The sequence below is a fragment of the Polypterus senegalus genome, chromosome 14 (assembly GCF_016835505.1).
Source record: "Polypterus senegalus isolate Bchr_013 chromosome 14, ASM1683550v1, whole genome shotgun sequence".
In the NCBI taxonomy this organism is placed as follows: domain Eukaryota; kingdom Metazoa; phylum Chordata; class Cladistia; order Polypteriformes; family Polypteridae; genus Polypterus; species Polypterus senegalus.
In genome coordinates this window covers 79,930,655-79,957,085 of record NC_053167.1, presented here as the reverse complement: position 1 = coordinate 79,957,085, position 26,431 = coordinate 79,930,655, and the positions used below count along the sequence as shown (strand labels likewise).

At 35.9% G+C, this 26,431-nt stretch overlaps 1 protein-coding gene across 2 annotated transcripts in view; it reads left to right on the top strand.

Annotated features, from left to right (window-relative positions):
- The window catches only part of smg7 (SMG7 nonsense mediated mRNA decay factor), a 112,837-nt gene that overhangs the window by 54,017 nt on the left and 32,389 nt on the right, over positions 1-26,431 (top strand). For both annotated transcript variants that reach the window (XM_039735853.1, XM_039735854.1), the window contains exons 2-7: positions 5,154-5,185; positions 14,695-14,812; positions 15,002-15,134; positions 18,756-18,927; positions 21,584-21,655; positions 25,223-25,373. In XM_039735853.1, coding sequence (XP_039591787.1) covers positions 5,154-5,185; positions 14,695-14,812; positions 15,002-15,134; positions 18,756-18,927; positions 21,584-21,655; positions 25,223-25,373 — 678 coding nt within the window. The remainder of the gene's footprint in view (positions 1-5,153; positions 5,186-14,694; positions 14,813-15,001; positions 15,135-18,755; positions 18,928-21,583; positions 21,656-25,222; positions 25,374-26,431) is intronic.

The window sequence follows — 26,431 nt, the reverse complement described above, 5'->3', positions numbered from 1 at the left end:
ATAGGATATTACAGTTGTAAAGGTACTATTTAAACGAGCATGTTAAAAGCTTGGAAGATTAATTGCTACCAAAACAATTTGCTTAAGGCATAATTTTCCCTGCAGCGTTTGCTGTCAGCGTTAATCTTGTTAAAATTACGCTTACGCCACAACTGCATTAACACGGCAAATCTCTGTTAACGAGTTACATGGATCGCCCGTGCTTGGGGCTGGACGGCATCAACACGTTAGCCATCCAGTCCCATGCACGGGCGATCAGCTGTAACTCATTAACGGAGATTTGCCACACTACGATGTGCAAATTAACATTTTACTAGAATGTAGCCTAAAAATATTATATTTAATATTATATATTTAATATATTTTTGTCGTAAGCCTTATTGCTGCTACAGTTTGAAGTACAATGTTTACATTTGGTTTTGACAGTTAATGTTAGACTTGTATTTGTTTTGTTTAAAGGGTTTATTGGCCTTATATAGTTTAGTTGTTAGTGCTTTGATCCTTTTATATTTAATATATGTTGTGAGAGTTATTGCTGCTACAGTTCACATTTTGTTTATGTCAGGCATTTTATATAGCAGTATTTTATATTGGGCCTTTAGTAATTTGTTTTTGAAAAGTGTTTTATATTTGATACATTAACATTTTATGTTTACATTCTAAGTCAAACATTTGCTCAAATGTTCTAAATAAAAGAACAGAAATAATTACAAGTTGAGTACTTCTCATTTTTGATTTTTTAATTTAAATGAAAAAAAAGGAGTGGTGATTATATAAACTATTCACTGAATACAAAGAAAATGTACTATATCGTGATATCGGGATATGAAATGAAATATCGGGATATAAGATTTTGGTCATATCGCACAGCCCTAGCATGGATGAGGGTGCAAGATGAGGAAAATCTGGAAGGTTCTGTTTAACAAAGTTCCTGATTTGAAGATAGTGAAAGAGATGTGTAGCTGGAATGTTAAATTTGGAATGTAATTGTTCATAGGATGCAAAGATGTTGTCTATATAAAGATCTCTAAGCAAGTTAATTCCAAATTTTTCCAGATATTAAAAACTGCATATGTTTGTGAAGGTTGAAAGAGGTGGTTCTCTTGCAGGGGTGCCACAGATAGAAGCTTCTCCGTCTTAAAATGCTTTCTACATTGGTTCCAGATTTTAAGTGAGTGGAGCACAATTGGGTTATTAGTGTATTGCCGATAACGTGTGTTTATTGGAGCGCAGAGCAAGTAATACAAAGAAGTACTGCAGGATTTTACTTCTATTGCGCTGCAAGCCTGTGTATGTTCTTCTATTTGTGTCCAGGTTCTTATCGCCTTTATAATTGCCGCCCATTAATAAAACTGGAAGTTAGGTAGAGCCATGCCGCCTTCTGCCTTTTGTCTTTGTAGGGTCGCTCTTTTGATGCGTGGATGTTTTGAATTCCAAATAAATGAGGTTATTGTTGAATCTAATTGCTTAAAGAATGATTTATTAATGTATATTGGGATGTTTTGAAATAAAAAAGGAGCTTAGGAAGAATATTCATCTTAACAGTGTTAATTCTTCCAGCTAGAGTGAGATGAAGAGTTGACCATCTATGCAAGTCTTGTTTAATTTTTTCCATGCAGACGGCAAAATTTTGTTGATAAAGAGCTTTATGTTTACTTGTGATGTTTACCCCTAGGTATTTAAACTGTTCTGCAATGATAAAAGGTAGGGTGTCTAATCTAATAATATATGCTTGAGAATTCACTGGAAAGAGTACACTTTTATTCAGATTAATTCTGAGACCAGAGATCTTTTGAAATTCTGTGAGTGCTGCTAAGATTGCAGGCACAGAATTTTTTGGTTCCGAAATATACAGTACCATATCCTCTGCATATGAGATTTTATCTTCCAGTCCTTTTCTGCTAATCCCCTTTATCTGATCAGTATTTCGACAATGTATTGCCAGTGGTTCAATGGCAATCGCAAACAGCAGCAGTGACAAGGGGCATCCTTGTCTAGTGCCACGTTCTAGTTTAAAGTAGTCTGAGCAAATGTTATTGATGCAAACTGAAGCTTCTGGGTTAGTATACAGTAATTTAATCCATGCACAAATGTTCGGGCCAAACCCAAACTTATAGTAAAAAGGTATTTCCATTCAATCATGTCGAATGCTTTTTCTGCATCCAATGATAATAATATTTCTGGGGTGTTTGATTTAGTTGGTGAGTATATTACATTAAACAGGCGTCGAAGATTTGAAGATAAGTGTCGGCCCCTAATAAATCTAGTTTGGTCTTGTGATATTACCGAGGGGAACACTTTCTCCATCCTTCTGGCTATGATTTTATATAGTATTTTAACGTCGTTATTCAGAAGTGAAATTTGTCTGTATGATGCACATTGTAATAAGTCCTTATTTTGTTTTGGGAAAACAGTGATTAATGCTTGGTGAAAGGTTTGTGGAAGAAATTGGTTTTCTCTGGCTTCTGTAAATGTTGCTAATAGGAGGGGAGCTAGCTGAGCGGAGAATTTCTTGTAAAACTCTGCAGGGTAGCCGTCAGGGCCTGCTGCTTTTCCTCCTTGGAGTGACTTTATAGCATCTAGTAATTCTGATCATGCCAGAGGTTTATCAAGTTCCTCCACACTAAAAGCGTCTATCTGTGGTATCTGTAATGTATCCAGAAATGCATTAGATTGTATATTGTCTTCTTTAAACTCAGTAGTATATAGGGATTTATAGTAGTCTCTGAAAGTGTGCATTATATTTTTGTGTTTGATGATTTTATCTCCGTTTGTGTTAGTGATTACCGAGATTGTGTTGCACACTTCTTGCTTGTGAATTTGTTGATTTTTTTTTTTTTTTTAATTTAATAGCATAGTTTAAACTTAAACAATAAGCCAAAACCTGAACGTTTAACAAAATACTACTTTGAGGAAGCACAGCCTGAATTTGAAAGCCTTCCTGAAAAGCATGTTGAAAAGAAGGCATTTAGAAAATTATACCAATGTATTATAAGCACCTACAAAAATAACAAGAAAATCTTGTGTTGTCAAATTGGCATAATACATAAAACACAGACAAGCCAAAGCAAAACTAAACAATCAAAACGCATGTAGACTTTGAATACACTGCTAAAGGCAGATTTAAATGAAAGTATAAGTGTCTCCTAAATGGGCATACATTAAAACTTGTGTTAAAACTTTCTAAATAATATCCTCAAATGTTCATCAACATCAACGACTTGACAATTATACTCTATACAAGTGTTTTTTTGTCTGGTGCTCTGTAAAAATAATAATGATGTGCACCTGGTTCTGGGCCTGAGAAAAACACATTTCTCCGGTGGTAGAGACCTGTCTGAGGAGGATGGGACTATCTGTAGATGGCTGTGTAAAGACGTAGCACTTGGAAAGCACATAAGCAACCAGGAGATATGTCAGATGGTCTATCTGTCTGGGTGCATGTTTGCCAGTGACTCTCACACAGCCGAAGGACAGTGGGCTTACGAGTTGCCTCTGACCTTGAGTCAGTGGAGTGAAACAGAGAGAGGATCTCCTGTATGAATAGGCAAAGTGACAAAGCAGCTAGAAAATGCGTCCAGAGTTACTCACTCTGCTGTGTCCGCGAACCCCAGACTCATTTCTTTCAAAGCGTCTCTGGTTGTCCTAACCCTTCTGACAAATGAGCATGCTTATGACATTTAATGTTTTTTTAGTTGGTAGAGTCATGGTGTGCCTTGGGTTTTTTTTGGATTACAAAAAGTGTGTCTCCACAGAAAGCATGGTTGGAAAACACTGCTCTACAACTTTGCTTCTGGGGCACAAAAAAATCTCTGTGGCAGCTGTCTTGCCTATAAACTGACACTGTGTATTACTTGAGTAGTTATATTTCATTCTTTGCATAAATTAGTGAAGATACTACAAGGTGTAATAATGGATAGGGATAATCATTACACTTCTGTTTTGTAGAATTTTGATATTACTGTATATTAGGGCAGTCCGCACAGCAAGTTACCTGAAAGACTGGTGTGTTAAATACAGAGGAACTAGACTTTTTTTGGTTTTACTGCCACTCAAAGATAATTTATTTTATACTTGCATGGTATGACATCGATTCGATCTTCTTACAGAAATGTGAAATGTGGAAAAAAAATGCAGTTTTCTTCATCTTGATTATTCTCTAGCATTGCCCCAGGAAGCCAAAATCCCCTTTCCTCCCACTGCCCTGCATCTATATCGGTGTGTGTAAATCGTGAAAATGAACAGCAATATGAGAAGATCACTTCATTTCCTGCCCTGGATGCGATATTTTTTAATGCATTAAACTAGCCACATTAATCACAAAACTTAATGTGTTAACGTTCCCATGTACAGAACCAAAATTAGAAAAAAGTTGTCTCCGTCCAAATATTTATGGACCTAACTGTATATAGCGCTTTTCTTACTACTCAAAGCGCTCAGCAATTGCAGGTTAAGGGCCTTGCTCAAGGGCCCAACAGAGCAGAGTCCCCCCCATTGGCATTTACAGGATTTGAACCGGCGACCTTCCGATTGCCAATGCAGATCCCTAGCCTCAGAGCCACCACTCCGCCTAAATTAATATCAAATACAAAAACTCTGGCATTGTGACATCCCCACTGCCATTAGTACAACTCTTTCCACACCTTTGCGTTCATGCAAATCATTTTAATATTTGTCTGTATAATTGATTGTCAAAATATTCCTTTGTTTCAACCCTATTCTAAAGCAAAACCAAGAAACTCAACTAGATTTGTTTTGTATCTTGCTTGTATTTTTATTCCTTCCCTTAATTCTTAGTGCTGCTTTATATCAGAGGTGTGTCATATCATAGATGATGTCTGCTAGGATCATGGATTTTTTAATATGGTTTATATTAAGCAAATTAGGCAACTAAATATTTGATAAATATTTAAGTATTTTTGTAAATCCCATCAAACTGTTTTATAGAGAATGCATTTGTAAATTTGACACCTTTTTTGTTCAAAATTCAATACATATCACACTTTTCTTATCAAGTTTTTGGACATTGAAATCTATTTTATTTATCATGTTTTTTTATTGAACTTAAGTAGAGAGCATCTAATGATTAAGTATTATAGGTACTAGTACAAGGAGTTATGGATTTTAAACCTAGTTGTGTTTTTTTCCAACAGGCAGGCAGAGGCCCTGAAGGCTGATATGACTGGTAAGTTCTTAAACTTTCTAATATCTCATAGAGATTTCATTACTGAAAAGATGCAGTGTACCACATCCTTTCTTGCATTCAATCTACAATATAGTAATAGTCAATATTATTGGCATCCTTGCATTTTAAATAAATCATATACAATATCCTCAGAACTAATGGGAAATCAGTATATTTTCTTAGGATGTTCAAAGTTATACACCAAGAACTATGTGTTCATCTTGCAGCTTTTTCACAGAAGAAAACGTAAGTGAGTGGGCAGTTTTAATGCTTTATGGCAATGGTAACAGCCACCGCATGTTTCTTCAAACCATCTTGCAGGTTTTTGATCATTATTTCTTGCACTCTTCAGTTCAAATTTGATGCCACTTGTGCATTTTTGCAGGAATACTTTTAAAACCTGAAGATTTCAGATCTTTTCAAAGGTTTTCAATATGGTTGAGATTAGAACTCATTGCCAAACTCATTGTTTTTCACCATTCTTTTCAGTCTTTGGTCATTGAGCTGCTGGAGGACCCATGATCTTTAACCCATACCTAATGTTCTGATACTGGGAAGCCTATATAGCTCTAAAATGCCCTGGTAAAAATTCTAATTTCATGAGTCCTTTAATAAGGTTAAAACCCCCAGCACAAGAGTTGCCAAGCCAGCACATCATTATGGAACCTCCATCATATTTAAGTACTTACATAAGTAGTATGTACATTTCTTTATAAGCTTCATTTTATTACTTTTAAACAGTTTGTGATCTGCATTGCCTTGTTCTCCTGGTAGGTTTGAACAAAGATCACTTTTGCCTTTTTATGTTTATCTTTCAACATTTTTATCCCCCCTGGTCCTCATCAAAAGGTTGGTTCACTGCCTATTATTTATCATGACATATTGTATGTAATAAAAGTAAAGTGCAAGGGTGCCAATAATACTGACCAAGGCTAGTTACACAGCTTTCTTATCCTCAAGTTCATGATTGTGACTTTTTAAAATATATGCAATAAAAATGGCTTCTAGTTCATGTTGCAGTTAGTAAATAGTTTGTATCAGATTTGACTTTTTTTTTAGTGGTTTGTTTACACCGTTTGTAAGTATGTAAGTGTTATATACTGTATAATGTAATCTTGTATGTAGGTTAGGGCTGGGCAATATAGAAAAAAATCTTATCACAATAGTTTTTTCATATATATAATGTGTGTGTGTGTGTGTGTGTGTGATATATATATATTGTGAACTTGAATCCGGACACAGACAGACGGACATCGTTGGATCCACCACACACTGTTTATTTACAACTATATTTACAATCACGTGCACCTCAAACCCCAGTGCCTCCAGCACCGTTTCCCCAATGTCCAGACCTCTCAGTTTCAATGCCTTTCTCCTGGCCGCCTCCAGTCCTTTCTCCAGCTCCGTCTCTCTTCCACCCGACTACAACCATCGACTGAAGGGAGGCGGCTCCTTAAATAGGAACCCGGATGGGCTCCAGCTGCTTCCCGGCATTCCTCCGTAGCCACGCCCCAGTGTGGCGGAAGTGCCGGTGCACCGGGTGTCCCCTGTCGTCTTCCCCCCCAGCACTTCATGGTGTGGCGGAAGTGCTGGGCTCCAGGGATATTCAGGCACGAGGCACCTCCTGGCGGTGGCCACGGGTCCCTACAGGGCTTCCCCAACATAACCAGGCCGGACGCCCCCTCGCGGTCTGGAGGAGGCACAAGCCCTCCTCCGGTCCTCCTGGGCGGCCCGGCCGGGCTCCAGCCCCGGCCAGATACCACAATAAATATATATACAAATTAGAACCGGCTCAACATTTCAGAAAGGATGTAGTAGACCATGATCAACACTTAACACCGCACCACTTTCCAGTCTTGGAATAAGCCAGTGAGACAGTTCTTCATGTATAATAAAACATCAGAGTAACAATGGAATAGTGTCTGTCTGTCTGTCTGTCTATCACAATAATAGATTGATCTTTATATTTAGTGAATTTCTGAAGAAGCTTTGTGGCGTTCCTTGCAGGAAAAGTTTGATCTAGTTTTATCTAAGAAATTGCATTCCCACGTAATTGTGGAGATTTGGATGATATTCTTCTAGCTGAGCAAGATGAACCAATGCATTGAGAATGTAACACCAGAAATCACACTAGATTTATCATTGCATAAAGTTATGTCTATTTTAGTTTTCATTTTATTTTTATGCAGATTATGTAATGATTAGTATTGGCCTGAGAAATTTGGGTTTTTCACGTGGATATGCTTTGTTTGCCCTTGACCTTGTTTACCGAATATTTTCCCTGGAATTTGCCTTGTTGCCAGTTTAAACAAGCATTGTTTTCCCAGTGGCCCATGATGCTTTGTAAGGCCAGAGTGACATCATAGAATTGTAGTAGCTATGCATAGACCTTTCATGCGTACATGTTCTGCCTCACATTTAATATAACTACCGAATCTGCTTCACAATTGTGTAATGTTACTTCCTAATGTGTAGTCCAGCTGGATTTGCACCCCACATAAGCTTAAATATTTAAAAACAAAACAAAAGGTATTTTAATTTGTAGAACCAAGCTGAACATAGTGGAGAGAATTATGGGTATTGCTATCGAATATATAATACTGATCCCTCTGTGTTCACTTGCTTGCCATTGTACCTCATCGCTAATTGGGTATGTGCATGTATAATTAGCCATATACCACAGTTAAGAGTAAAAACAAGCGTTAAAGAAGTCGTCACTTTTTCTTCCATTGTATGAAAATTAAAGATTTACAGTGGTGTGAAAATCTATTTGCCCCCTTCCTGATATCTTATTCTTTTGCATGTTTGTCACACAAAATGTTTCCGATCATCAAACACATTTAACCACTAGTCAAATATAACACAAGTAAACACAAACTGCAGTTTTTAAATGATGGTTTTTATTATTTAGGGAGAAAAAAAATCCAAACCTACATGGCCCTGTGTGAAAAAGCAATTGCCCCCTTGTTAAAAAATAACCTAACTGTGGTGTATCACACCTGAGTTCAATTTCCAGAGCCACCCCCAGGCCTGATTACTGCCACACCTGTTTCAATCAAGAAATCACTTAAATAGGAGCTGCCTAACACAGAGAAGTAGACCAAAAGCACCTCAAAAGCTAGACATCATGCCAAGATCCAAAGAAATTCAGGAACAAATGAGAACAGAAGTAATTGAGATCTATCAGTCTGGTAAAGGTTATAAAGCCATTTCTAAAGCTTTGGGACTCCAGCGAACCACAGTGAGAGCCATTATCCACAAATGCCAAAAACATGGAACAGTGGTGAACCTTCCTAGGAATGGCCGGCCAACCAAAATTACCCCAAGAGCGCAGAGACGACTCATCCGAGAGGTCACAAAAGACCCCAGGACAACGTCTAAAGAACTGCAGGCCTCACTTGCCTCAATTAAGGTCAGTGTTCACGACTCCACCATAAGAGACTGGGCAAAAACAGCCTGCATAGCAGATTTCCAAGACGCAAACCACTGTTAAGCAAAAAGAACATTAGGGCTCTTCTCAATTTTGCCAAGAAACATCTCAATGATTGCCAAGACTTTTGGGAAAATACCTTGTGAACTGATGAGACAAAAGTTGAACTTTTTGGAAGGCAAATGTCCCGTTACATCTGGTGTAAAAGGAACACAGCATTTCAGAAAAAGAACATCATACCAACAGTAAAATATGGTGGTGGTAGTATGATGGTGAGGGTTGTTTTGCTGCTTCAGGACCTGGAAGGCTTGCTGTGATAGATGGAACCATGAATTCTACTGTCTACCAAAAAATCCTGAAGGAGAATGTCCGGCCATCTGTTCGTCAACTCAAGCTGAAGTGATCTTGGGTGCTGCAACAGGACAATGACCCAAAACACACCAGCAAATCCACCTCTGAATGGCTGAAGAAAAACAAAATGAAGACTTTGGAGTGGCCTGGTCAAAGTCCTGACCTGAATCCAATTGAGATGCTATGGCATGACCTTAAAAAGGCGGTTCATGCTAGAAAACCCTCAAATAAAGCTGAATTACATCAATTCTGCAAAGATGAGTGGGCCAAAATTCCTCCAGAGTGCTGTAAAATACTCATTGCAAGTTATCGCAAACGCTTGATTGCAGTTATTGCTGTTAAGGGTGGCCCAACCAGTTATTAGGTTCAGGGGGCAATTACTTTTTCACACAGGGCCATGTAGGTTTGGATTTTTTTTTCTCCCTAAATAATAAAAACCATCATTTAAAAACTGCATTTTGTGTTTACTTGTGTTATATTTGACTAATGGTTAAATGTGTTTGATGATCAGAAACATTTTGTGTGACAAACATGCAAAAGAATAAGAAATCAGGACGGGGCAAATAGTTTTTCACACCACTGTATTACTATTTACAGGGTATTTTTATCATCTTGATGGAAGATAAAAGTGAGAAGTTGTTGTCTCCAGGGAGCTATTAGGAGTTGTAAAATCTAGACACGTCAGTACACCCTCTTACATCGGGGGGGGCGTGTTGTTGGTCTAAGCTGAGCCTTTACGGTGCTCCTAATGTGCGCATGTGTGACAGAGTTTTGCAGAAGTAAAATCTTTTACCCTTTTTCTCCCCTTTACTCTCTTTTGACCTTCCTGGGTACATTTTTAAAATGCTCTAGCAAATAATTTTTTGGAGAATCAAATTTAGATACCTATGAGAACTTGAAAACATTTTGTTGATGGACCTTGGCAGGGTGAATAGACATGCCCATGTCAAAGAAAGTAAAGCTCCATCTGTTTGAACTTAAAATCAGTAAGTAAGGGTCAGTATAAATTTTCATCATGGCTGTGAGACAACCTGTTCTTCCTAACACAGGTGTTTCAGAGGTTGTTGGAGTTTACCATGCATTATGTATTTCAAATTTTCTCCATTGTATCTTGCGAAAGGAAAATGTGGCTTTCTAAGCATTACTTGCTATTCACTTTTCTGTATTCCTGAATGTAGAGAAAAGCCAAGCAAAATGTCACTATAAAGTGTACATGAAAGTGCTGCAGAGGGGTGTCTTGTCATTATTCAGTTTAGTAACTTTTTTTTATTGCCAAGATATCAAGGTGCAGCTGAAATTTAGAGATTGTCCAGTTTAAGGACCTAATAGTCATGTCTCTTCTTTTTGTCTTCGAACTGTGATCTTCAGTGCTTTGTTTATTAGGGTGATGTGTTCACAATATGATTAGAATTACCAGATCTATTGTAATGATTAGCAAGCCTGATTCTTAAAGAACACTCTTCAGGTTAATGGGCAATAGCTGCTGTAAGTGGAGGAGTAACTCAGAGTTTTAAACTAGTTGAATTGTTCCAGGGTAATGAGAATAAGTGTGTTGGGGAAAATTTGTAGCCTTTATTAGCCTTTCAAACTGTATAAGCAGACACCAAGGAATTCTCTGTCTTAGCCTTAACTAGCCTTAAAACAATGATGAGAATGTAACATGTGGGTGCTGTTCCCCAACAGCCGTAGAATAAGCTGTGGCAAAAGCTTTTTAAAGGAATACTTGACTGCTGGGACCCCATTCCATCAAGAATAACTAGCAACAATTTGGTAGGAACATTACCAAAAGCCTTATTAACTCTTTGTTTTGTCTTAAATGAACCCTAGTAAATAATAATTCATCATTTTGGTTCTCCTAGACATGGCAATCGTAAATATGTTAAGTGCATAGTACACAAGTCATCAAGCTGTTGAACTGCTTTGTAGCTAAAAAGTGAACTTACTCATGACAATTTTTTAGAATAATGTGTTCTACACAGATCAGAATTGCACAGTGTAAATTATATTTCCTAATAATACTGTCAAAAATGTCTGTTGTATATAGAAGGTATAGAGATGTATTATGCCCAGTATTGGCTGTCAACCAACTACAAATGAATTTTTGAACAAATAATGTTTGTTTTTATTCCAGTGGACAGGATGTAGTTTTAATTTTAGCAGTAAAGTATAAAGTTTTTTAATTTGCCACTAAATTCAGTTTACTAAGGTGCCAAGTACAATAGAAGGTGTGGAACAGTTCTAATGCATCTGAGAGCTTTTCGTTTTTATAAAGTTGTCTAGTCAAAGAAGTTCTTGGTATTGCTAATATCAATTGGATCTCATTTTGGAAGTTTATTATTTATCATCAGTTAGATTACCTTTTGTTCTTAATAAAACTGGTTTCTTATTTTTTAACTGTTAATGTGAAGTGATTTCTTATTGCTATTTGTAATTATTTGCATGAATTGCATAATGCTTTCAAGCATACATGCCAAATAACTTACAGATTAGTAGATCTTATTTTTGATATTGTAATTTTAAGATGATGTGCATCATTATTAAACCTCGTTGAGTCCCTTTACCCTTTAATTACTTTTTGTCTCAAGAGGATAGTGAGGTTAGGAGCACGCACTGATACAGTGCATTGCTGCACCCACCACACGACATACCAACTCAGGATCCAGATTATGACCCGAGTGCAGCCATGCAACGGGTGATACCTCAGCACCACACTAGTTCAGATGGAGTGGAACAGTGTGAGGTTTTTTTTTATGGTGGCTAGAGTGACAATTCTGCCACCAACCCTCAAGAGGAGAAAAATGATTTTTCACAATCAAATTAAACACTAGTTATTTGTCAACTAATATACAGTGGTGTGAAAAACTATTTGCCCCCTTCCTGATTTCTTATTCTTTTGCATGTTTGTCACACAAAATGTTTCTGATCATCAAACACATTTAACTATTAGTCAAATATAACACAAGTAAACACAAAATGCAGTTTTTAAATGATGGTTTTTATTATTTAGGGAGAAAAAAAATCCAAACCTACATGGCCCTGTGTGAAAAAGTAATTGCCTCCTGAACCTAATAACTGGTTGGGCCACCCTTAGCAGCAATAACTGCAATCAAGCGTTTATGATAACTTGCAATGAGTCTTTTACAGCGCTCTGGAGGAATTTTGGCCCACTCATCTTTGCAGAATTGTTGTAATTCAGCTTTATTTGAGGGTTTTCTAGCATGAACCGCCTTTTTAAGGTCATGCCATAGCATCTCAATTGGATTCAGGTCAGGACTTTGACCAGGCCACTCCAAAGTCTTCATTTTGTTTTTCTTCAGCCATTCAGAGGTGGATTTGCTGGTGTGTTTTGGTTCATTGTCCTGTTGCAGCACCCAAGATCGCTTCAGCTTGAGTTGACGAACAGATGGCCGGACATTCTCCTTCAGGATTTTTTGGTAGACAGTAGAATTCATGGTTCCATCTATCACAGCAAGTCTTCCAGGTCCTGAAGCAGCAAAACAACCCCAGACCATCATACTACCACCACCATATTTTACTGTTGGTATGATGTTCTTTTTCTGAAATGCTGTGTTCCTTTTACGCCAGATGTAACGGGACATTTGCCTTCCAAAAAGTTCAACTTTTGTCTCATCAGTCCACAAGGTATTTTACCAAAAGTCTTGGCAATCATTGAGATGTTTCTTAGCAAAATTGAGACGAGCCCTAATGTTCTTTTTGCTTAACAGTGATTTGCGTCTTGGAAATCTGCCATGCTGGCCGTTTTTGCCTAGTCTCTTTCTTATGGTGGAGTCATGAACACTGACCTTAATTGAGGCACGTGAGGCCTGCAGTTCTTTAGACGTTGTCCTGGGGTCTTTTGTGACCTCTCGGATGAGTCGTCTCTACGCTCTTGGGGTAATTTTGGTCGGCGGCCACTCCTGGGAAGGTTCACCACTGTTCCATGTTTTTGGCATTTGTGGATAATGGCTCTCACTGTGGTTCGCTGGAGTCCCAAAGCTTTAGAAATGGCTTTATAACCTTTACCAGACTGATAGATCTCAATTACTTCTGTTCTCATTTGTTCCTGAATTTCTTTGGATCTTGGCATGATGTCTAGCTTTTGATGTGCTTTTGGTCTACTTCTCTGTGTCAGGCAGCTCCTATTTAAGTGATTTCTTGATTGAAACAGGTGTGACAGTAATCAGGCCTGGGGGTGGCTACGGAAATTGAACTCAGGTGTGATACAACACAGTTAGGTTATTTTTTAACAAGGGGGCAATTACTTTTTCACACAGGGCCATGTAGGTTTGGATTTTTTTTCTCCCTAAATAATAAAAACCATCATTTAAAAACTGCATTTTGTGTTTACTTGTGTTATATTTGACTAATAGTTAAATGTGTTTGATGATCAGAAACATTTTGTGTGACAAACATGCAAAAGAATAAGAAATCAGGAAGGGGGCAAATAGTTTTTCACACCACTGTACAACATTATTAACTTGTATGTTCAAGCAGGTTCTAAGAATGGTAGTAAATCTATTTAGTTGCCTCATAGTTTTCAACCTAAAGTGAAACTTTTCTAACACAAAAAAGGAGTGGATTATTGCTGTTAAATCTTCTGAAACTGTTTAACAAGCAATTTATTACTTAATGGTTTCACTGATTGTGGCAGATAAATTTGAATGGTTCTACAGACTCTTAATACTTTTACAGTTGGGAGGAAACTCCTGGAATCAATTAGAGATAGAAAACCATTGTTGAGGATTATTGGATCAATATGTACGTATATTTAACTCATCCAATATGTTTATTCTATCATAATTAATTACTTACATTAAATGTTGCACAAATGAGCTTATTATCATATTAATCATACTTCTTTGATATACCAAGTCATTTTTATATTAAGTTCTCTGCGCCGTTAAGTGTTTTTGTTAGTCTGTATGTCAAAAAGGGTTTTAACCACCCTTTAAGACGGTCAGCCGTTTGTTTTCTGTAAATTGGACAGCCTAAATATGTGAAATGATACTTTTCACTTCAGATAATGCAATTGTGTTTAATTAAATCAGTCAAGATTAATTTTGTAGAGAAAAGAAATTATTTTTAAATGTTAAATTATTCTTCAGGGAGCTGTTTGGGACAAGGTGTAAAGATGATGTGTTTTCCCTTTGTGTTACTGTATTGGCTATTCAATCTCCCTTTTCATTTTGTGTGGAATTACTTTTTATAAAAACCTCTAATACTCAAATGTTCCAAGAAGATGCATGAAGACCATTGTGATGTGACTGGTTTCTTAGAGTAAATAGTTTTTTGTTCTTTTCTGTACTTTTAATCAATAAAGAAAATTTAACATAGTGTATGATGTTTAATTATCTTAATTTCTGCTTAAACTGCTGTGTGGGTAATGTTATTCCAACTAGACTACCGTAGGCATTATAACTACTATTTAAGTTAGTTCACATAACTAAACCATGTCCCTAAATGTTATGGCGTTTGTTAGAACCTTTTCGGAGTTAATGCATTCCATGACCAAAATTTCTAATGATTTGTTACTATGTTGAAACACCCTTTTTTTTTATATATAAAATTGTATTAAGCCCCCCGTGTTCTCTTGCAGAATTACACATTATGGTATAAGTACATTAAATTAGGGTTTTTGAGTTTACCTTGCCACCAGAAAGGTGCAGTATTCAATTGTTTTAAAATAAACCATGTTTTTGTTGTGGTTTTCATGTGTTCTCATTTTTAGATTCTAAACTAGGTCCAGCAGAAGTCTGGACATCAAGGCAGGCACTGCAGGACCTTTACCAGAAAATGCTGGTGACAGATTTGGAGTACGCGCTTGACAAGAAAGTTGAGCAAGATCTGTAAGCAACCACATACCTTGAGTACTTTATTTTGTTATTGGCTTCTATGCATTACAAAGCTAATTAATTATGTTTTATTTTATTATTAATTTTATGAAATAGAAAAAAATGCAAAATACTTAGAAAAATCAAGTTCTAGAAATACACTTCCAAGATTAATTTTTTTTTTCCCTCTTTTAATATTTTTAGTTGGAACCATGCATTCAAAAATCAAATAACAACACTACAGAGTCAAGCTAAAAACAGAGCAAATCCCAACAGAAGTGAAGTACAGGCCAATTTGTCTCTTTTTCTTGAGGCAGCTAGTGGTTTCTACACACAGGTAAGCGAGGATCTCTTTTGATAAAATACCTAATGATAAAAAGTACTTCGCTCTATTAGTTACCTGAAGATTCAACTTTAAAATGCTTGTAATGTCATCAACATAAAAAAAAAAAATATATGTAAATATAAGAGAAAATTAGATTCTAGATATAAAAATGTTTCTTCTTGGCTCATTTGGTCAATGATCATTTATGACTGAAATTTGTTCATAGGGATGGAGGAAACTTCTAAATTGGCAATGATAAGAGGTTTGAATGTGCAACCCTGGATTAAAATGATTTAAAAAGTTAAAGTATTTGTAAATTTTGAATTCTGTTTGCATATGTACAGTAAATAAGTAATTGAAAAAAATAGCAAAGATGATAAAATGAATTTTATCTCCTAATATATCTCTTTTCAATCAATAAATATGCATAATCAAAATTCAATATTAATTTACATTAGAAAAACTTGGTTGTATTCTTTTCAAAATGTAGATGATTTTTTAAAATGCGGCATGTTAAAATGTGTATTTTTTTTGTATTTGTTATCACATATCCAGTTGTCTGTCCTTTCCCTAGACCTGTACTAGAGCTAGTGTAATTGCATTTTGAGCCCTTCACCTGTCCATATTTCAGTATGAAAAGAACGGTTACTGTGGAATATGGGGTTGTTCTGGTAAAGTTTCACAATTTCTGTACATTAGTTTGAGGTTCCTTTCAGTAATGGACTTTATTCTTTTTCAGTTGAACTTTTGATAATAAAAATGTGGTGTTTCACTGTATGATTGTGACATTAAATGTTAATTCACTACTTTATTTTAGAACATTTTGATTTATTTTAAAAATTGAAAGGATATTACCTTTGAAATTTGATTAGGGGTGTTTTCTATAAAAAGTACCTTTTACTCTTAAAACTTATCACATCATGGTTTCTTTCACTGTCATTTTATTTAATACATAAACACTGTTTAGGCTGAGGTTCACAGGCTCTGTTCTGGGGACCCACTGTGGCTTCAGTTTTTAATTGGACTCCTGAGCTAATTAAGTGAACGGTTATTTCTCAGATTCTGTGTTTTGGGAATAACATAGAAATTAGAAACAAAGCTTGGTTTAAAAAAAAAAGTACTAAGCAGATATAAGGGAATAATGGAATAATGTATTTTTTTCTTTAACAATATTTTGTTCTTGCTTTTCATTCTGCTTTTCCAAGTGTAATTGTTTAATTAATCCATTATGTACTAATTAATGGGTATGACCTTAAAGTAGTTGCAACTTTTTATGATTTAGTTTTGTGTGCCTACATGCCTGCTCTTCTTGTTTTTAATTGTCATTAAAAATGAAGGGAGCAAACTGCACAAACAAAAGGAAAAATATAATGAAATCAACAAAGAGTTAAGCATTTAAATATATAGCAAAAATTGAAATTTCTAAATGTTTAAATTTAAAAATCATGCTGCTGTACTTTTCTGAATATAGAATAAGAGAAGAGGGGGAAAAAAACAGGTAATTAAATGATATCAATGTTTTTTGTTGTCACTGTTTGTGAATCTGGTTGAAACAAAATCCTGAAGCCATATTTGGTCTCCATCCTGAGTCTGAGAACCCCTGTTTTAGGCTATTAAGAGTGATCAGATTCAGTGTATTCGATAGCTATATTTGAAGATCTATCTGTAATGTATGTTTGCATCTCTCTGTAAATATATTAATACAGTACTGTGCATAAGTCTTGGGCAGTTGTCAAAAAAGTGTTGTAAAGAGAAATATTTTCAAAAATATGCCATATAGTAAATAGTGTTTATCAATTAGTAAACTTCCTAGAAAGTATAATAGACAGAAAAAACAAATGAAATCAGTATTTTATGTTAACACCCTAGCCCTTAAAGAAAAAAAAATCACTAATTCTCTTGGATACCCACTTTTACACAAACCTGCAGGCAGGCCAGTAGACCTTCATCCATGTACCATGTACTATTCTCTTTTCCTACAGCAAGTAAACTTCTGTCTTTCATAGCCGAAAATTTTACAGTGTACCTACTGCCATTTTTTCAGCACATCAGTCTTTGTAGACTGTGCAGTCACCTGTTTTATTGGCGGAGTCAGTTTTGGAAAATTATCGCCTTCAAAATCTAGCACTGAATTACTTTAATGCATAGGAGTACAACTCCAACTGTAATTTCTTTTGACTTTTTTTATATTCTTAACATTTGTAGTGAGAAGTCAAGCAAAATACCTTTTATTGGCTAACTAAAAACATTACAATATGCAAACTTTTGAGACAACTCAGGCCCCTTCAGGCAAGATCTGAATTGCTTCAAAAGCTTGCATATTGTAATCTTTTTAGCTAACACGGTACAACACCCTAGTACTATAAAAACATTTATATGTAAGCCCCAAGACACCAGCTACAAATGTAATGTAATTTAATTTAAACTTGACACTTATAAGATTATAGGTGATAGCCTAAATATTAAGGCAAATTAAGTCACATTTAACTTTTGTTCTCATGTGATATAAAGCACAGAAGGCATGTTCTCAGTAGCTAAAAGCAGAAAAAAGTAAACATTAACAACTTCTTTTGATCAAATGAAAAGTGAACCATATTAAAATGAATTTGTCCTAAAGAAGGGATTAGCCTCAACTAAATCCTCTTTCAGTGCTGCTGTCATGTGAAATCTGAAGATTCATCCATCCACCAATCCATTTTTTTTAACCCTGCCATCTTGGGTAGGGTTGTGGGGAAGCTGGAACCAATCCCAGCAAATCTTATTATTAGAGAGCAGTGGTAAAGCTGTAACAATAACCGCAGCATATTGAACAATTTTATCTTGACATACGCACACGCATTATGGCTGCCACACGTACCTAGCATTTATTTGATGCGTCCTCTGAGCACTCCTCCAGAAATTAATGATGCGTGGGCAAGTTGCAGTACCAGCAAATACTTTATTTACGATCATTCTTAGTTTTTGTATAATATGAGACAGGAATGTACATTAAAATTTGCAATACTGTAAGGCAATAGTTACCAATCAATCATTACATGGTAGTGATGTCATGTAAAAGCTATGGTTAGATTCCTAGCCTATACTAAAGTTGGAGTCAGGATCATAGTTATAACTTCAGCTTTAAGCTTTTTTTTTTTTTTTTCCTTAATTGTTCCACATCCGTGACAGTAACACAAGTTGCTGCCTTTACTAAACATGTTAAATATCAGTGTTGATACTGTATACAGAACATCCCTAATCTTAAATGTGTACATACATACAAGAGAGAAGGCACGTTTACATTTACTTATTTGGCGAACCCCTTAATCCAATGCGACTTGAAACATTTATGATACAATTTGTTACATTTCTTTTGGTTTTCCAATTAGAGCACAGGCAGGTCAAGTGACTTGTTCATGGTCACACAGTGTCAGTAGCGGGATTTAATCCCACAACCTCATGATTTACAGTCTAGAGCCTTAACCACTACACCAAACTGCCTAACATTTTCCTCCTTAAAACTAAAATAACAAAGGTAAATGGTAGCCTTTGTTTTATAGAGGTAAAAATATGTTGTAGGTCATTACTGTTGAAAATATATGCATCCGAAATGGTATTTTTGAAAAGATTTTATATTCTTTAATTTTTTTTCAGTTGCTGCAGGAGCTTTGCACGGTATTCAATGTGGATTTGCCTTGCCGGGTAAAATCTTCACAGCTCGGAATAATTAGCAATAAACAGATTAACACCAGCGCCATTGTAAAGCCACAGCCAAGTTCATGCTCTTATATTTGCCAGCATTGCCTTGTACATCTTGGAGACATTGGTAAGTCCATATCTGCTACTTCATTCATTTTTTAATCCTTCATTCTCCCGTTGGGCCCCATAACATGTATTTGATTAATGTGTACCCTCTTACCCAGTCAATTATCTACACATACCAGGACCACCTCAGTCTGTGTTTTTATTTTTTTATATTTCATTTTATTAAAATCAAAAAAATATTCCATACATGCAAGTCAAGTTTAACAAAACTGGTTTGAAACAAATTGACCCCCAGCCTGTGATTTTAGTATGCTGCTTATTACATTCTCATCAGTCATTTCCTTAAATCTCAAACCTTCTTCTTTGTCATTAAAACTCCTGGAACTTTTGAGATCATTGATATTCTAAATCACCAACCGAAATCTCCCAAATTTAACTACTTAAGTTTACTCCTACTCTATGCTCAGCTGATCATTAGGGTGCTTGTTGGGGTTCTTGTAACCATGTAAGTTAAAGGTTTGTAAATGCCCAAAGTTTATCTGACAGTGAATCATGAGTTTGTTATGAAGTAACAGTTAAACATGATAAAATGTCTTTATTTGGCTGTTTACTAGGTATATAAACCACATTAATATATTACTGGATAATTGCAAAATGCAAGTTTCCCCAGTCAGAAATTTAATGTTAATGTCCTAAAGGTGGGAGCACTTTGAGTCTAACAGCAATAATCCTTATAACTATGATGTAACCTTTCATTTCAGTCAATCTTAAAAATAACTTGGTCAGCCAGAAGTAACATTTTTAAGGTTGAATTTTCCTAGGAATTATGTGATACACATTTAATCCATTGACTGTGTTCTTTATGTTCTCCTAAAAATTGCACAATTACACGTGAATTTCCAGATGTTGGAAGGTGAGACATCACAAAAGAGAATTCTAAAAATGTCTATAGCATGTGGACACACAGAGTAAAAGTGCTAATCTGTCTTGGTATAAGTAAAATACTTTTACAATGCCAAGCCATTAACAATGATGCCCAATTCAACATGGGGGTTTGTTGTGCTCATGGTTCAAATGAAGAACATAGTGCAATTATAATCTTTTCACAATTGTATGGTTTTGCTTACCTCAACTTACTTTTGCTGTTGGGTATTTGCGATGTCTTCTATGGTTTCGTAGGGGAAAATGCAACTCTTACTAGCACACATGCTTAAAGTTTGAGAGTTCTTTATTTTATTAAGGCGTATTCCCCCAGATTAGGTGCAGTCAGTCACCTACTGCTTATGCTTGAAAGTTTGAATCTTAGGGATGGGGTCACCACACATGCACCAGGCTATTCATATGCTTGAAAAAGAATAACTTCAAGATAAGAATAATTATGAGGCAAAAATAGAGAGCATGTTAGTAGTGTCTTGGCTCCAGAGAGAACACAGAGGTGCATATACCAAGCTTTTACAAGGAGGTGAAACCTTTGCTGGTTGGATCAGAGTCCAGTATTTTCCATTCCTAGAGTACTTATAGGTGCCTGAGAGGATTCTTTTGAGCAATAAACAGTTCAGCTTGTGGTTAAAAAATTATGATGAGCATCTTTTTAGGCACCACTTTGATTAGTAGATGTGTCCGTACACTTTGGTTTACACCATTATTTAGGTCAGATCAATACAGAAGGCAAAGCTGGCTGAGTATGGGCTAACACCGTAGAGCTACAGATTGGTTCCGTTTCTCAATTTAGCTTCCTGGCATGCAGATGAAGAATAAGACTGCTGCCTTTCTGCATCTCTGCCAGCTCTATTCTTTTAGCAGAATAATCATTGTGTGCTGCAGAAAGTCTAGCAAAATGGGGCAGTGCCAACCTTGTCTTACACTGTATGCTGAAGAAACTTATTCTCTTAACTGTCTAAATGGCATGCATTTAACTCTTTCACAGGTGCCTTCTTTCCCCTTACCACCACCACCTCCTCCTCCTCCTACTACTACCCTTTGAGCATTTTGGTTCCAAACCAGCATTCTGTTTCAATATCTTGCCACTCATTTCCACATAATGTTTTACCTTTCTTTGTACCAAGTGGATGGATATCAGAATAACTCTGTCTGATTCCTGGTGCGGCCCCACTTTCTCTCAAAAATGTTCTCATTTGGATTTTTGGCTAGTGCTGTTTTTATATATATTTATATTTAGTTAGCCCCGGCAAACTGTTCTTTAACTTTTCCTCAAATTTCTGACTAAAACAACTTTGCTATTATCCTGACATGATTAAAAATTAGCAAATGACTTGTAAAAGAGTTTGCAGCCAATACTAAAAAAGTATAATTTAAATAGCTGGTGTATTTGTAATCCAGATTTTAATATTATTTCACTGTGCTGTATATTTTTCAGATAGCATAGTAGCACTTTTTTCGATTGCTGATAAAATTATCCATCTCAATTTTGTGATTTACTGATCAAAAACTGTGATGTGGCAGTTAAATAGTATATATAAAAAGTGCTGTTCACTCTGAAGGGAGAATAAAGGATAATTGAATAATACAGTATTTTTTTTCTCTTTCTGAGTCATTGTGCTTTTGATTGTGCTATTTCTTGGTTCTTAATAGTATCTTGATTATCCAAATTCTTTTAATCATGTATTCTGTTATACTAAGTGTTACAGCTGTGAATATTTAATAATGGATATAATTTAGACTGATCTCTCCAAATTATTTTTTGTTTTAATTTGCAGCACGCTACCGTAACCAAACAAGTCAGGCAGAGTCTTACTACCGACATGCTGCTCAGCTTGTACCTTCAAATGGTAATTTGTGTGTCTGTATTTATTTATCCAATATACTTTATAGTATTTAAGCTGTAGATGTAAGGATGAATGAAATGATCAGCATGATGCCTTACTTTTTCAGGTTTCATTTATGATACATTTTGAAATATAATTTTGCTCTACAAAAAAAAATGTTAAAAGCAATAATATTTTTAATGACAGTGGATGCACAAAGCAAACAGCTTAACTGACATCTGTGAATTTCTTTGTTGTGCACTTGGCATGTAATTAATTTGGTATTTGGAGAGAAAAACATGCACAGTCCACTTATCAAATAAAACCTTAGAGTTAATGGTATTTCAAGTTATAATGTACATTTGGGTTCCCGGTGAATCTTTATGATAGAACACGTTTCCTCCCACACAAAGTTTTTTTTTCCACCAGCTTGCTGGGAAAAAAGTGCAATGGTATTTCTTTTTATGCCGATCCTTACTTTTGTGTGAAGGCATTGTTCCTATGTTCAACTTTCTTATAAATTACTGGAGGGAATTACACGCTCTGCCAGAGTCTGACACATAAGTGCCAAATCCAGATTCAACAGTCCCCCTTTTTAAATGTGAGTGAATGTGTAACAGGGCTGAAGTGAGTTAACCTATTACAAAAAAAGAGTAAATGTGCAAGTGGCCTCATTCCCTTGTCAAAAAAAAAATAAATACTCAGACTAGACGTAGGTCTCCTTTAGTTAGTTAATTATGAAGACTTCATTTTCATTGCGGAAATTTCATACTTGCGTCACAGTATATAAAAGGCATTGTCCAATAGAATTAAATCTCTTTTTACTCATACAGTTTTTAAGTTTTTGTCAGTAATAGCAGATTTCCATACCTACAGCTAAATGTTTGCTTCCAGCTTGGGGTAGGTAGAGTTCCTCACTGTTGTTGTTACAGGGGTAGCTCATCAAATGTTATGACCTCGGCTCACGTTGTGGATGGAAGATAGATGCTTGTAGTGAAGTATCTGCTTTTTAAGAGTCTCCCACATAGGATCTTGTTATGTTGATTTAAACATGCATTAAACATCCTCTTCCCCTGTTGTTTATACTTGGTTACAAATGCATACACAAGGGTGCACAAATCGGTGGTCTGGACTGGACAACCGGATGTTTTGTATCTTGGTTCATCCACTATTTTCCTTACTCACAAGCAATTTGATAAAATAAGCCTTTTTTCATGTATGATCTCAATTTTGGTGTTGCTTTTAAAGAGAGCTGCTTATAGCACGCTAGACTGCAATAACCCCTGTCTAAAGCCATCTTGAAGCATCTGCACTGTTTGCGAGGGCAGAGCAACAAAAATGACATCAGATGCGGCAGGCATTTTCACCATGTGCTATACACAATTTGTTTTCTAACTATGCAACGATGAATTTTGAGGATACTTTTTCCTCAAAGTTGTGTTGGGCTACAGGGAGTGGACCAAGTCAGAGAATGCACTGTGGTGTTTGATAAATGGTCCTTTGTTTTCAGGATTGTAAAAGTGAGAGGGCACTGCAACATTACAGTTTTTACTAGTCAGCCTACAATATCTAACAAATGTTGATGCAGTGCTGTGTCATTTCAAGAAGTGTAAAACTTAGAAACAGAAATGTATACTAAAGCAGCAGGTCACTCTCTTCTCAACTGACAGGGCTTACCAAAGCTGAGAAAAGTACCTAAAATATTCAGTAGCTTGTTGATCACATGTGACTGGATTGAATGTTCAAACAATTTTCCAGTCACAAACCTTTTAAGTGTTCATCCTAGGAAATTAACATTAGCTGTCTGATTTCAAAAGGATATACTCCATTACAAACATTTTGCCTTTTGCATTCACAGCTCTATACATAGATCACTGGCTGTGGTCAGCTAAACGTTTATGGCACAGTATTGCACCTCAAGGTAACCCTGAAAGTCAAACTGAAGATGTTTTTGACAAGGGAACTAATTTCTGGGGTCTAACATAGGCCTGAATACAATATTAATGCATTATTAGAGCACATTAGAAAAACACCACACATCAACATGATATAGTCCTTTAAAAATCAACTTCTTGCTAAAATATTCTCTACCAAGATGCTGTGTTTATATTATGAAAGAAGACTGCAATACACCTGTGTAAAAGAAAACTTTACAAATAGAAAGTTGCAGGTTAACCTTAACCCAGAAAGTGTACCTGGTCTATCAAGTTTGCAAAGTTGGCAACCTAGCAGACTACCATTTCCATTAACAATGTATTCACTACTGCAGTAATTTCTTTTTTTTGTTTTTTTTGTTTGGGGAATAATTCCCTGTTTTGCCAGAAAGGCTAAGTACTGACAGTTATTTCATAATTTAGTCATCACAATTATTTTTATAGCATTGTAAACAGGAAAGTACAGTAATCCCTCCTCGATCGCGGGGGTCAAGAACCCCCTGCGATAGATGAAAATCCACGAAGTAGAAACCGTATGTTTGTATGGTTATTTTTATATATTTTAAGCCCTTATAAACTCTCCCACACTGTTAACATTATTAGAGCCCTCTAGACATGAAATAACACCCTTTAGTCAAAAGTTTAAACTGTGATCCATGACAAGACAGAGATGACAGTTCTTTCTCACAATTAAAAGAATGCAAATATATCTTCTCTTCAAAGGAATGCGTGTCAGGAGCAGAGAATGTCAGAGAGAGAGCGAGAGAAAAGCAAACAATCAAAAAAAAATACGTGCTTATGCCGAAGCACTGCGATAAAGCGGCATTTTTTAGAGGAGCGTCCATATCCTCTAGGCAAACAGCCCCTCTGCTCACACCCCCTCCGTCAGGCGCAGAGAATGTCAGAGAGAGACAGAAAAAAGCAAACAATCAGGCACCGCGCAGGAAGCATATCGTATATCATTGAGGAGTTTTAGTTAATACGTAATACATGCTCTGATTGGATAGCTTCTAAGCCATCCGCCAATAGCGTCCCTTGTATGAAATCAACTGGGCAAACAAACTGAGGAAACATGTACCATAAATTAAAAGACCCATTGTCCGCAGAAATCCACGAACCAGCGAAAAATATATAGATATAGATATAGATATATATATAGATAGATAGATATGCTTACATTTAAAATCCACGATGGAGTGAAGCCGCGAATGTCGAAGCGCAATATAGCGAGGGATCACTGTATCAGCTTAATCACAAGAAATTATACATTGCCCAGCTCTTGTTTTATGTATGTGTATAGGTTTTGCTTTTATAATTTAGTATTGCATAGTAAGCAATATTGCTATCATATGTCTTTGTAGATTAAAATGTTTAAGAATATTAATATAAATATTCACCATTTTGGAATCACCAAGAAATGTTCATGTTTTTCATAGAAAAGATACCATTAAATTGAATTTAAAATACAGCTAGGACATTTCTAGTATTGCAAATAGCTAATCCTGCTTGTAGTTACAAATTTCTCATTTATTATTCAGATATGACTGCAAAGCCTCATTTTCATTCTGAAAATTTATGTGCGATTCTTGTGTCAAAACTTGTGAACTCTAGTGTAAACTTTGACAAGTAAATTTAACAATATATATATATTTTTTAGGGCAACCCTACAATCAGCTGGCTATTCTAGCTTCCTCTAAAGGTGATCACCTGACTACCATCTTTTACTACTGCAGAAGTATTGCTGTAAAGTTTCCGTTTCCTGCTGCTTCCACAAACCTTCAGAAAGCACTGTCAAAAGCTCTTGAGAGGTATTAACCCAGAAAAATTTTTTTTTACAGTTTTTTTTGTGCTTAATTCTTTTCCACATAAGTAAAATATTTGCATTTTATTCATGCATATTTAATTTTTTTTTGCCAGTATCAGATACTTTTCAGATATTTGTAGACAGAATAAAATATTAAAATTGCTAAAATGATATGATTTCACATTTAACCATTTCTTTTTGAGCCAAAATGAATCATTGATTTATTTGTAGTTCTTGACACCTTCATGATGGAAATTATTAACCATCAAATTTGTCTCTCAAGAGGATTTTAAATGTAGGTAATGCTGCTTTACACCAGTTAGGAACTTGGAAATAGAAAGAATTTTCTAATAAGGAGGAGCTCACATTCAAGTTCTGTAGTTTATTTCCATTAAATGAGTTTCTCTGTTTTCCAGCAAAGTGCAAATACTCTGAATATGTGTGTGTGCAGTATATATGTATATACTGTGTGTGTCTTTTTATATAATATATATAAATAATATAAAACACACACAGTGCCTTCCAGAAGGTTTGGGACAAAGACATTTTCCTTGATTTACCCTCTGCTCCTCAGTTTAAAATTGTAAATCAAACAATTCAGATGCGATTATAATTCTGTTAGCAGACTTAAGGGTATTGGCATAAATTTTGGTCCTAGGCTTGCTTCTGCCTACAGACTACCTTTGGAGTCTGTAGTTGCCATTGTTCAACATGAAGACGAGCACTGTGCCAGTGAAAGCCAAAGAAACAATTATTCAGCTAAAACACAATAACACATTGGGAAAATCTTAGGATTACCTAAATCAGCTGTGTGGAATATCATTAAGAATGACGCATCAGTGAACTCATTAATCGCAAAGGGACTGGTAGGCAAAGACAAAGCCCTATACACCTGTCTGACTGATCAGAAACAGTCTTCAGGAAGCAGATTTCTATGTGTCAGACACTAGTATCTGCAGAAGCTTCATAACAAGTAATACAGAGACTACATTACAAGAAAATTACCACTAGTTAGACACAAAAACAGGATGGCCAGAATACAACTTGCCAAAAAGTACTTAA